Source organism: Periplaneta americana, chromosome 8 (genome assembly GCF_040183065.1).
Source record: "Periplaneta americana isolate PAMFEO1 chromosome 8, P.americana_PAMFEO1_priV1, whole genome shotgun sequence".
NCBI classification, from domain to species: domain Eukaryota; kingdom Metazoa; phylum Arthropoda; class Insecta; order Blattodea; family Blattidae; genus Periplaneta; species Periplaneta americana.
Genome location: NC_091124.1, coordinates 22849674 through 22864392, shown reverse-complemented (window position 1 = coordinate 22864392; position 14719 = coordinate 22849674). Strand labels below are relative to the sequence as shown.

Sequence of the window (14719 nt, the reverse complement as noted above, 5' to 3'; positions counted from 1 at the left end):
AATAAATTGCTTTAACAATTACTTCATTGATAACCATACATTTTTACTGCTGATAACAGACTTGACACAGTTTACCTTTCCGCAAATTGCATATTTGTATCTCAATATCGTGTTCCAACAAGAGGGAGCCCCTCTCATTGAAGCTTAGAGGTTCATCGAAGGTTAGATACAAATTTCCAGGTTGTCTGATCGGGCGAGGGAGTTTCATTCCCTAATCACTTCCCCCGATTTATTTTTCTGGGGTACATTAAGGACACAGTGTACTTCACAAGTGTCAGATGTGAATGTCTTACGCACCCGAACTGTGGCCACCATTGACACTAAGGACATGCTTCAGCGCACTTGGTGTGAAGTAGAATATCGTCTCTATATTCTTCGTGCCACTAACGGTGCTCATTAGAAATTTGATTATGCAAGAAACTTTTTTAGTTTTTATTTAAAATAAATGTACCTATATATATATATATATATATATATATATATATATATATATGTGTGTGTGTGTGTGTGTGTGTGTGTGTGTGTTCGTTTTTACTTGTCATCACTGAAAAATATCTGAGGTTCATCAGTGTAGCACAAACAGTAATATCATTCACATGACAAATGAACTGAATTGCTGTGAATGTGTTAATTGTTATGTTTTATTTAACGACGCTCGCAACTGCAGAGGTTATATCAGCGTCGCCGGATGTGGAATTGCTGTGAAGCACGTGGGACGTATATTAAGGAAATATGTATCAATATTGTGGCAATTTTTGTATCCAACAAATTTAAGAAAATGATAAATACTGCACTTGATAACATTTTATTCTCTTCTGGATTCATGTTGTAAACTCGTCTAACATTTGACCTTCAATTAAATAAACAAAGTTAATACACATTAACTAAAAAGTCGACCAAGCTTTTAAATATATCGACGAAATTCCGGACTAAACGTGTTACATCACTCTTGACAATCGCAGAGTGCATGTAACATCAGACCTGCCAACCTACGAGAGATGAAATGCTGAAAATTGGAATTTAGTAGGAAATATTCTTTTTAATAATAATAATAATAATAATAATAATAATAATAATAATAATAATAATAAGAAGAAGAAGAACGGAGTAAAAACATAACATTAAATACAGAAGTTATGCCATCATCTCTCAATTTGGGAGATCATGGTATCAATGCGGGAGAATGGAAATCGTGAGCTAATTGCAGGTGACTCACGCATTATGCATTAAAGTTGGTAGGTCTGTTATTTAACTAAAAACTGATGACAACAAATCTAAAGCAGCGACCTGCTTCCGATACGGCTCGTCCCTTGGCATTGTTGATGAACAGGGAACGGATTTATATGGACTAAAAATATATGAAATATGTAAATATATATGTAGTTATTTTTACCAAAATATGGAATTAAATATGGATTTTTACCAAAATATGGAATTAAATATGGACTTAAAATTATAAAAAAATGACTATGTACGTTAAATATTGGTACATTTTAATCAAACTAAACAAAAAATATAATGGACGTACCTTATCTTCCAATGTAGTTTCAACAAAACACAATTTTTATTGTCTGTTACCATAACAATAGGTTACAAACATTTCTTTCAAGTGCTGAAAAGTGAATCTTCTTCTATTGTCTCTGAGGATAGATTTATACTGACTAAAAGAGCGTTCGACGTCACAAGAAGTAACTGGTACATAATTCAATTTCACAATGTCTGCTGGGGATAAGTCCAAGTTAATCTTCACTGTTGATTCACCACTCATCACAGCAACAACCTTTTGTAGTTCTTCATATCCAGGGTTTTTTGAAAGTACAGTGTCCACCTTAGCTCTTACTGCATCTGCAACTTTACCTCTACCACGATTCAGTTGTTCCACAGTACTATTTATAATTTCAAAACTTTCAGATAGTGAAAGGTGCCTATTTTGGAGACTTTTGAGCGTTTTTATGATGCATGAAAATGTATGCTGAATGTGAGCTAAGTCATTCTTCACACTTATGTCACAGGTAACTGTTTTCGCAGTATCAATTGAGACTGCATCTTCAGAGTCCAATGCAAGGAGAACATTGTTAATAGAGTCTATATGTTCGGCATAATATTCAACTGCTTCTAGCCATGTACCCCATCTAGTTAAAATTGGCTTTGGTGGCAATGGAATTTCAGGGTACATTTCTTTCAACACGTTAACTCTACTGGGAGCTTTGAGAAATACTTTTTTCACTGATGAAATCAACAAATCTACTTTAGGGAAATTGTCTCTGACCACTTCTGCCACACGATGAAATGCATGCGCCACACAAGTAAAATGAGTCAATTTAGGATATACAACAGATAATGCTTGTCCAGCTTTGACCATATAAGGGGCAGCATCGCTAATAAAGAATAACACATTATCGTACATAATACCCTTTGGCCACAGGATACCCATAGCTTCGTTGAACAGTTTAACTATAGTTTTGTTATTGCACTTTTCTAGAACATCACAATGTAAAAGAATTCGTTCAGAATATTGTTCACTTAACAAACCGATAACTACATTACCAACAAGTCTACCTTCTTTGTCGGGAGTCTCATCAATGGAAACCCAAATTGAACTATCTTTAATTTCATCTCTTATCTTCTGTATTGTCTCATCGTAGATGGATGGAGCATACGTCTTCCTAAGTGTTGACTCATCCGGGATTGTATGTTGAGTATATTTTTCAAGGAATTCCCTGAAGACCTTATTCTTTAGTTTGTAGAGAGGAATATCAGCAGAGATGAGAGAACGGCACAGGTCGATGTTAAACTCAGATCTTACATTCGATGTTGTTGGTTGTGTTAAAAACAATTGTCTCTGCTTGGAATTTAGTTGTTTGTTGGCCTGATGTTTACTAGTTGTAATGTGTTGTTGCACCAGGAACTTTTGTGTAGATGATACTGCACACTGACACAAATTACAAAATAATATTTTATTGTCAGTTGATAAACCATCTTCTTTAAATTCTGAAATGTAACTTGTTAGTTTTGATTTTAAATTGACTGAATGACGTACTTTTGGCATATTTACCGTCTTTATAGTATGATTTACAAAACTGAACCTATGTGTACTCTGACTGGCATTTAACTGTTGAGCTGCACAACTGAAGTCTGTTAAAAATTTTAAATTAAATTAATACAGTTTTGTAACTTACTTTCCCATTGTTGATAGGACTGCTAATTTTCAAATAACTCTGATGTTAAAGGGATTACTGAACATGTGTTTAAATCTCTATTGTTGAAATGTATTTTTAAAAGTTAATGGAATTTTGTTTTGTTTTATTGTTAAACCTAATATAATATGGACTGTTTTATATGAAATATGGAAAATATATGGAAATTAACGAAAATATGTACTAAACTCTAAAATATGGAAAAATATGGAAAATAAAAGTAGGATTTTTCAACCCTACACATTGTGAAACATAAAGATAATGCAAAATATAAATTATATTAGCTTTATAAGTAAATATGTATTTACATATAAATCCTTTCCCTGTTGATGAACGACGTTTATCTTTAGTGTGGACGCACCCTTAATAATTGTCACAGGAGGTTACTGGATACGATTCCTCATCTGACATTGCTTTCTGACGTCTTCTACTAATCATACATTATATTAATTATTGGTGCGATGGAAAACACTGCATAACAGAAACTTAATACATTGTTTCTAATGATAGTAACGGCAATGGACCACTCTGTGTATGTTGTTATGGCGTCAGTGTTGTCTGCAATATTGTGAGCTATATGAACACAACGAATTATGTAGCTTGCAAATTCTTTCCAATCCACTTTGCCTGGCATTTCGACACACAACAAACCACGTCACATCACCATGATCAGTGCTGGGTGCTGCAACGAACAGGTGTCAAGCACGCCACTTGTGTGAGAGCGCGCTGCAAACGCTTTGACAGACCGACAGGGATCCGCCCCTCTTCAAACTGTACAATATACTTCATGCACTGTACAGCAATTCCGGATGTTATTTCAGAGCGCGTCGTCGGTATGGCTGCTAACCAGAGCACATATAAATTTACTTGCCATATCTGATAATTCAAATTCCGCGTGTGTTTCACAATAATACAATTATTGTTCCGCAATACATTGTCTGCACTAAAGGCAAAGCTATCTCTATATATTACTTATATCGTGATGTGATTCGATCAGCTATCAGAGGGATTCAAAGTTCGACAAATTTTCGCTGAGTAATTTAGTCTTCCCTACAATTCTCTTCCCGTAGCAGGACAAGTATATTCTTACTAATGTACTCTAAAATCACTTTAACAAAGGAACTAATTAACTAACTGATGGCACGAAAAAACCGACAAACAACAAACTGACGAGTAATTGACAGATTAACCAACTACCTAAAATCAAACTGAGTAAGGGATTTACAAACAAACCGACTGACTTACGGAATGACTGACAGACTAACCCATTGATTTACCGACTTATTGATCAGCTAACCGATCACAGGCTAATCGACTGACTTGCTGTATGATTGGCTGGTTGACTAATCGACTGCCTGATAATCGTCTGACTTGCTATCTGATGCAAATCGACTAACTTCCTAACTGATTTAATGCCTGCCTAAATGACTGAACGACTGACTGATAAATAATTGTCACCAAACGAGTGACCGGCTGACTTGCTGAATGACCAACTAAATATCTAACCAACCAACCAACAAACGAACGACTGACTGACTGACTGCCTGACTGCCAGTCTGATTTACTGACTGATTGACTTTAAATAAATAAATAAATAAATAAATAGACAAACAAAAATATACAAATGAATAAATAAATAAACAAATACAAAATGAATAAATAAATAAACAAACAAACAAATAAATACACAAATGAATAAATAAACACACAAATAAATAAACAAATACACAAATGAAAAAATAAGTAAATAAATAAACAAATAAATACACAAATACATAAAACACAAATGAATAAATAAGTAAATAAACAAATAAATAAATAAATAAATAAATAAATACACAGATTAATAAATACACAAATGAATAAATAAGTAAATACACAAATTAAATACAAATAAATAAATAAATAAATAAATACGTAAAACACAAACGAATAAATAAGAAAATGAATGAATAAATAAATACAAAAATTAAATATATACACAAATGAATGAATAAATAAATAAAATGAATATACATATTAAATAAATATAGAAATAATTGAATAAATAAATACAGAAATGAATAAATAAGTACATACACAAATAAATAAATACGTAAAACACAAATGAATAAATAAGAAAATGAATATACAAATGAAATAAATATGCAGATGAATGAATAGATAAATACAGAGATGAATGAATAAATAAACACACCAATTAATAAATACACAAATGAATAAATAAGTAAATAAACAAATAAATACACAAATAAATAAATACACAAATCAATCAATAAATAAATATACAAATAAGTAAATAAATACCTAAGTAAGTAAATAAATATATAAATACACAAATAAATACATAAATGAATAAATAAGTAAACAAATACAATATGAATAAATAAGTAAATAAATAAATACACAAATAAATACCTAAATGGTTATGTAAGTAAATAAATGCACAAATGAATAAATAAGTAAATAAGAAAATAAATACATAAATACACAAATGAATAAATAAATGCGTAAATAAAAAATAAGACGAAACCGAATAACTCATAGCTTGTCTTAATTATTATGTATAACTACAAAAAATAAATTGACTAATTCCGTAACTGTTTAACTAACAAACCGATTGTTTTCCTGATTTACTGACTGAGTGAAAAACTGTTTAACAGCCAACCGAATGACTGGCTGACTGCCTCATTTGCAGGTTTTATTCTGAACTGATTCTGCGAGTTCTCTGAATCTTGCTGACAACTGCTAGATTGCTTTCTACTAGCAGGAACTCCAGCTAGCTCTATTCCGGTCCTCTCTTAATCACCAAATTATGATTAGTTCCGTATCACCGTCGCTGATGAAATTATCGTGAAATAACATATAAGTACCACATCGCGCAGATGTGCGAGGAGGCATGTGACGTTCCACCCAGCAGCGAACATGATGAGACACCACGAGACAGACAACACTTGTGGGGGGAGCCTACCAGGTACATGCAACGATTCCTGCTGGTGAGTAGCAGAAAGCAGGAGAGTGTCGCTGGTGGGCTCAATACCTAGGAAGTCGAGGCGGTCCTTGGCCATCACCAGGTTCGTCTTCATCTTGTCGTGCAGACGCTGGGCGCGCTCCCAGACCTCGCCCTTGCCCCCGACGCAGTCCACCGCGATGCCCTGCTCCAGCTCCGATATGCCCTTCTTGTACAGCTCTATGGCCAGCTCCTTCTGACCTGCGAACAGAGAAATTGAAACAAAATTACTCCTACTGATATTACTTTACAAAGGGAGCGAGGAACACAGTGGTTACACATTGAGGGAAATGAGTTACATTGTTGTTCGATTACGGTTCCTAAAGGTGGGAACTCATTTAGGTCTCTGGTGCAAATTACAAAACAGCGAGAGATGGAGCTGTCCACAGACTGCCGACAAAGGAGCGATTGAAGAGGTGTGCTTTCAGTGTGGCCAGGAACGGACTGTGTTACCTAGAACTACGTCGTTGTCCTCACTTGGTGTGAGGATGGGTAACTTGGGAATTGACTATTACATAAAAATGCAAATTCCCTCTTTTCTCCTTGCATTTCCCTCGTTCTCCCTCGATACGGAAGAGAAGGCATGATGGCCTTAACTCCACCAGAATGAATGAATGAATGAATGAATGAATGAATGAATAAATAAATAAATAAATAAATAAATAAATTATTATGTCACTGAACGTGAAAATTCTAATTGCACTTTAAGAGAGATCAAGTTTATCTCATTTTACAGTTTTTTTTGCGCAAGTATGTAACTCGCGAGCGTTTAAAAATAGAGTTGGCATAGTTCATAATTAGGGCTCGGAAGTTGAAGACCTATAAACTGCCTAAAAAGACCTTTAAATACCTAAAGATATCCTAAAAAGGACCTCAAGACTGGAAAAAGGGATGTAAAATAGTTGATCCAAATTAATTAATAATTTGTTTCAATTTCATATTTAATGAATATAATGTTTCAAAAATGCAAAATTCTGGTGGTTTCAACACACAGTGCGAAAAAAAAACTATATGAATGAAATGGTTCTTCTTTCAGGCATTATATATTTTTTAGATTAACATAATTTGCGAAAGAAATTCCGTGTTTGTTAAAAAAAGTACTTGGAGAATCTGGAATGAATGATTTTTGCCACCTAGAATGAATTCAGCGAACCCGCAATGGACATCCTGGAGAAAGAAATCGAAATTAGTATAACTAGAATATCTGGCTTAACCACACTAGGGTTACAGAAATTGGACTTCGGAAACTTTACCTCAGTTAGCATTGCAGGATATCACAATAGTCATCTCCAATTTCTTAGGTGTAAAGGATCGTCGGTTTTCCGACAGCACGTTGCGAAACATCGAGAAACTTCTCTCCACATCAACGAATGCCATTGGTGCATACTTGAAGCAAGTGAGATCTCGTGGTGAATTGTAAAAATGACAGTAAAAATGTAGTAGAAAGAAGCTGAAGCTACAAAAAAAAAAAAGCCACTAAGACCTAAAAAAGAGAATATTATGGATTTATTAATTTGTTGACTGAGCTACGCCGAATTCAATCCACAGCTCCGGATAGAATCTTCCTCCTTCAGTGTTTCCCTTTGTGGCCTGACTCCAAGTTAGGCATATATGTTGACGTATATGTCTAGTGTCAACTGCCATTATACTAGGAGCGCACTCAGTTGAGTGGATTATTTGGCCGGGATTCCGCAGTTATGATGCACTGCTAGCTATGAGAATATTATGGATTTATTAATTTGTCCTACAGAATAATCTCTGTAATGTTGACAATATTTGAGGAGAAAAATTCGCTCTGGCGCCGGGGATCGAACCCGGGTCCTTGGTTCTACGTACCAAGCGCTCTGACCACTGAGCTACGCCGAATTCAATCCACAGCACCGGATCGAACCTTCAACATATATGCCTAACTTGGAGTCAGGCCACAAAGGGAAACACTGAAGGAAGAAGATTCGATCCGGTGCTGTGGATTGAATTTGGCGTAGCTCAGTGGTCAGAGCGCTTGGTACGTAGAACCGGCGCCGGAGCGAATTTTTCTCCTCAAATATTAATTGCCTAAAAAAAGAGGCTAAAAAGGGACCAATAAGCCGAAAAAGGCAAAAAAGGAGTAAAACCCACCATTTTCTAGCCTACAATGACCCAAAATGAACATATGTTAGGTCTCGTCTTCGGACACTCGGAAAAAAGTATTTTCCTCAACTTCCGAGCTCTATTCATAATCTTTATTGACGAACTGCTGAACGCCGAAAGCATTCGGCAACTTCTCTGCCATATCTCCGTGGCGGGCAGGTATTCTGGCAACCGCAGGCGTTATGAGTTCTCCAAATAGTTTTTTCAGAAAATACAGTAAGATACCAATCACCACTACGTGAGAATACCAGAAACTTCATACTGCCTAGCCTTATGTCTACGATGCAGTTGGTATCTATGAGCACGCTGGTATAGCGGCAAGTTGAAGGCCCTGTCATTGGACAAGAGAAAAAAAAAAGACACAGAAAAACCCTTTTGCGTGGTTCTTACGTAAGTTATTTCCTATAACTGCAGACAAGTGGGCTTACATACGATTTACAATTCATTTTTATATTTCAATATGCCTAGTGAATTATTAAATAAGTATGTAATAAATTTTCAATCTTAAGACATATCAACTTGCAAATGTTTATTTGCTATTTAATAAGATATATGAACGTTTTCGCCGTTTGGGGCATCTTCAGATATAACAAAAACATATAATCTGAACCTATAATAATAACAATAATAAATTATGCAAATAACAAGAATAAAGAGCAAAGTATGTATGCAATGCATGAGATTCATGAGCTTTATGTAAAATGTGAAATAATACAGGATAATTGTTGATATAATCTTTAGATTTGAAATTGAATTGGACGGATATTTTATACATATAGCTCATGTTACAAATAAAATATACAATTATGATTAAAATTTGTCAATAATGTTAAAATTTTATAATGATGATTGATAAAATAGATTTTAAGAATAGTCATTAGTTGAGGATTGTCGTAGGGTATACGATAATTTGCGTAGATGACGTTCGTGTGTTATGTATGTATTTCATCTGAAAATTGAGATGGAGAAATAATAATAAGTACAAAATATATGCAAGTTATTATATAGAGACACAGATAATTATTATAAGACTACTTACTGAAAAACGTTCGCTAATGAACTAAATGTTATTTTATGTCGGAGATTACTGTTTCAATTTATTATCTGACTTGATGACATCTTATTGATTATAAATGACTGTTACGTGCAATCAGATTTGTTGAGATATTATTTGAAATGAATGCTCGTTGGTTATGGATGTCGTAGAGTATACGATGATTTTCGTAGTAGATAAATCGTAAGTTTAGTATGAATTTCAATCATTCACTGAAAGTTAAGTAGAGAAAATCAACATTATAAATTCGTAATAATTAGATGAGCTATAATACCAAATATATGCAAGTGATTTAAGGCAGCGATAGTAATTATTATAAGATTACTTACAGAAATCGTTCGCTTACGAAATGTTGTTTGACGTTGGTGATTACTCTGATTTGATGACATCTTATTGATTATAGCTGTTGCGTGTCATCAGATTTCTGAAGTATATAAATGAAGATATTATATAAATAAATAAATAAATATATTAATTATTAATTTGTTTCACAATTTGATATAAGGGAAGATGTAATTGTTTTAATGAATTTAACGGCATTCGAATACTTACATTTGTAACATTATTGACAAATTTTAATCATAATTGTATATTTTATTTGTAACATGAACTATATGTATAAAATATCCGTCCAATTCAATTTCAAATCTAAAGATTATATCAACAATTATCCTGCATTATTTCACATTTTACACAAAGCTCATGAATCTCATGCATTGCATACATACATTGTTCTTTATTCTTGTTATTTGCATAATTTATTATTATTATAGGTTCAGATTATATGTTTTTGTTATATCTGAAGATGCCCCAAACGGCGAAAACGTTCATATATATTATTAAATAGCAAATAAACATTTGCAAGTTGATATGTCTTAAGACTGAAAATTTATTATATACTTATTTAATAATTACATACGATTTGTCTGCAGTTCCAAAGCGAGCAAAAGATTATTACTGAACTCTTTGTTTGCTCTAAGCCGAAACTGATGCGGAGTGACGTTTATACTGCCACCATTGCACTCCACAGATATTTCAACGTACGTCATATTGCTACGGTTGACGAGAAATACGACGTTGAAGTGACCTCAAATGCTACGGCGTCCCTGCCAAGTTTAATACAAATCTGCGAACTGGTTGGAAGTGATTAGGGGCCACTGATCTCGTAAGCCCTGGCAGACAGGGACGAGTCAGTAAATCATTTCATGGCTTCACGATCGCCCGCGGGTCCACGTCGCATGATCGATGCGTGGCGTTTATAACCATTTCCAGATTAAAATGAGTAAGTACCCCGCATGGCAATGAATCCTCAACTTATCTGACGCGGATTTCAACCCCTGGTTATGCAAATTGTTGCCATTTGCATGTGCACACACACACGGCTCGTTCCCACACGAGGGGAGGGAGGCGAGTTGTTTGCGTTGCTCGAAATAAAACCCTCTTTACACATTTTAAAGCTCTCGCTATTAGTAACATAAAATTCTTCCTTTATTCTGTAAGCCCCTTTTAGTAGAAAAGGATCGATATCAGAACAATGAGAGGGCTCGCCCAACAAGAACGTCCTGCAAACAACGTAAGAGGTCCAGCTAGCAACGGAATTTCGTTTTCGTCATTTCCAGTCGAACGCGCAAGTGTTCTCATTTTAACAGAATTGGAAGATCGAACATACTGTGTTTACGAGCGTAATTTCCTTCCAAAGAGTTTTAGGACTTTTTTCTTTTTCAGAATTTTATTTTTCTCGCTTAATTTTCCCCTTCTTACATTAAAAATTGATACACCATTTACCTTCAATTTCAAGTGTCATAAAAATATACATTGAAGTTGTTATTAAATATTCTACAACAGTGAAAATACGACGATGATGCCTCTGAAAACACAGAAAATGATCTGAATTTGTTCTATTATTAAAGTACCAGAGTGTAAAATATTATATGTAATATTAATGACCGGAAAACTCGTCACAGATTTTTTGTAATGGGTACGATTCGTCACAAATTAAGGATCCGAAACGGGTATAATTCGTCACACAATAAGGATTCGTAATGGCTATAACTAATGACGCATTCAGGATTTGTCACACGTAAAGGAATGACCACAAATTTAGGCCAGATTTTTATTTACAATTTAGAGTTAGTTGTTTCCACAGTCTCCACAATTCTAAGCAAAATATAAATTTCAAGTGACGTCTAAATTCTCGGGGTGTATTTTAAATATAAAAGAAGAAATAAGATTTACAACCACAGAGAAGGGAAGACGTAAGTTAATATATAGAGGATATATGTGTACACAAAACATAGAGATAAAAAAAATGAAAGAGTATGGTGTTGCAAACTACGTTACAGTTTTTAGGATATTAACAGAAACACAAGTTTTTAATTGGCTTATAAGTAGAGCCCGGATGTTTAGTCATTTATAACAGTTAAAATAGGCAGGCAAAAAAGGCAATAAAACGTAAAAAAGGCACGATAAATTTTGAAAACGACATTATAAATTTTAAAAAGGCATAATATATTTTAGCAATAAATTCAAATTATATCAGCATAACTCACATTTTTACTTCGTAGTTGACACATATTGACTTATAAAAGACTTTTTTCGTGATTAACTGTGTTTTCACAAACCTTAATAATACTCGTAAAACTGTTCCATCGGTTGAAAACACATGGGCACCAAATTCACTAACGTAAGCATGAAGTTTACTTTTCAATGGTTTACTGAATTTAGGCATTCTAGCTAACCGATCTTACACCTTCTGTCACCCGACAATAACTGACTGTTCCTCACTCCTACAATAATAAACACGTGTAGCACAAAACTGTACCAGTTAGATTTCAAAATATGAAAGCGAACAATTGTAAATGCTACGTGACAACTTCTATGAGAACGAGCTTAATATTTAAAATTATAAAGCCGATTGTTGGTATCGTGAAAACATGACAATATTATACCTGTAACTGTGGATCGTCGATCATTCATATTACACCAATAGTATTAAAGCACGATTAATAGCAGATTAAGCACCGAAATAAATTACTTTTATTTACTATTGTTAGTAAAGTGAGTGGTCGTTTCATATATTTAAATTACGTACACATTACATTACAATTAATCAGAAAATTGCAAGTAAACAAGAAATAATGCTTTTAAATGAACAAAAAAGGCGTTTATTACTGAATTAATATTAAAAAGGCAAAGTAAAAATTAGCCCTATCACTCTGATTTACCCCAAATCACATTTATATCTATGCAAATAATGATTTACTTCCACGCAGTAAAAAATACATTTTGCCAAATATCCGGGCTCTACTTATAAGCAGGGAAAGGATTTATATGTAAATACATATTTACTTATAAAGCTAATATAATTTATATTTTGCATTATCTTTATGTTTCACAATGTGTAGGGTTGAAAAATCCTACTTTTATTTTCCATATTTTTCCATATTTTAGAGTTTAGTACATATTTTCGTTAATTTCCATATATTTTCCATATTTCATATAAAACAGTCCATATTATATTAGGTTTAACAATAAAACAAAACAAAATTCCATTAACTTTTAAAAATACATTTCAACAATAGAGATTTAAACACATGTTCAGTAATCCCTTTAACATCAGAGTTATTTGAAAATTAGCAGTCCTATCAACAATGGGAAAGTAAGTTACAAAACTGTATTAATTTAATTTAAAATTTTTAACAGACTTCAGTTGTGCAGCTCAACAGTTAAATGCCAGTCAGAGTACACATAGGTTCAGTTTTGTAAATCATACTATAAAGACGGTAAATATGCCAAAAGTACGTCATTCAGTCAATTTAAAATCAAAACTAACAAGTTACATTTCAGAATTTAAAGAAGATGGTTTATCAACTGACAATAAAATATTATTTTGTAATTTGTGTCAGTGTGCAGTATCATCTACACAAAAGTTCCTGGTGCAACAACACATTACAACTAGTAAACATCAGGCCAACAAACAACTAAATTCCAAGCAGAGACAATTGTTTTTAACACAACCAACAACATCGAATGTAAGATCTGAGTTTAACATCGACCTGTGCCGTTCTCTCATCTCTGCTGATATTCCTCTCTACAAACTAAAGAATAAGGTCTTCAGGGAATTCCTTGAAAAATATACTCAACATACAATCCCGGATGAGTCAACACTTAGGAAGACGTATGCTCCATCCATCTACGATGAGACAATACAGAAGATAAGAGATGAAATTAAAGATAGTTCAATTTGGGTTTCCATTGATGAGACTCCCGACAAAGAAGGTAGACTTGTTGGTAATGTAGTTATCGGTTTGTTAAGTGAACAATATTCTGAACGAATTCTTTTACATTGTGATGTTCTAGAAAAGTGCAATAACAAAACTATAGTTAAACTGTTCAACGAAGCTATGGGTATCCTGTGGCCAAAGGGTATTATGTACGATAATGTGTTATTCTTTATTAGCGATGCTGCCCCTTATATGGTCAAAGCTGGACAAGCATTATCTGTTGTATATCCTAAATTGACTCATTTTACTTGTGTGGCGCATGCATTTCATCGTGTGGCAGAAGTGGTCAGAGACAATTTCCCTAAAGTAGATTTGTTGATTTCATCAGTGAAAAAAGTATTTCTCAAAGCTCCCAGTAGAGTTAACGTGTTGAAAGAAATGTACCCTGAAATTCCATTGCCACCAAAGCCAATTTTAACTAGATGGGGTACATGGCTAGAAGCAGTTGAATATTATGCCGAACATATAGACTCTATTAACAATGTTCTCCTTGCATTGGACTCTGAAGATGCAGTCTCAATTGATACTGCGAAAACAGTTACCTGTGACATAAGTGTGAAGAATGACTTAGCTCACATTCAGCATACATTTTCATGCATCATAAAAACGCTCAAAAGTCTCCAAAATAGGCACCTTTCACTATCTGAAAGTTTTGAAATTATAAATAGTACTGTGGAACAACTGAATCGTGGTAGAGGTAAAGTTGCAGATGCAGTAAGAGCTAAGGTGGACACTGTACTTTCAAAAAACCCTGGATATGAAGAACTACAAAAGGTTGTTGCTGTGATGAGTGGTGAATCAACAGTGAAGATTAACTTGGACTTATCCCCAGCAGACATTGTGAAATTGAATTATGTACCAGTTACTTCTTGTGACGTCGAACGCTCTTTTAGTCAGTATAAATCTATCCTCAGAGACAATAGAAGAAGATTCACTTTTCAGCACTTGAAAGAAATGTTTGTAACCTATTGTTATGGTAACAGACAATAAAAATTGTGTTTTGTTGAAACTACATTGGAAGATAAGGTACGTCCATTATATTTTT

The 14719-nt window shown here is 33.8% G+C and overlaps 1 protein-coding gene across 4 annotated transcripts in view; it reads right to left on the bottom strand.

Annotated features, from left to right (window-relative positions):
• The window catches only part of spas (spastin), a 614416-nt gene that overhangs the window by 46836 nt on the left and 552861 nt on the right, over positions 1–14719 (bottom strand). For 2 of the 4 annotated variants that reach the window (XM_069832617.1, XM_069832619.1), the window contains exon 2: positions 6169–6408. In XM_069832617.1, coding sequence (XP_069688718.1) covers positions 6169–6408 — 240 coding nt within the window. The remainder of the gene's footprint in view (positions 1–6168; positions 6409–14719) is intronic. The other 2 variants (XM_069832618.1, XM_069832620.1) reach the window with 1 other exon arrangement.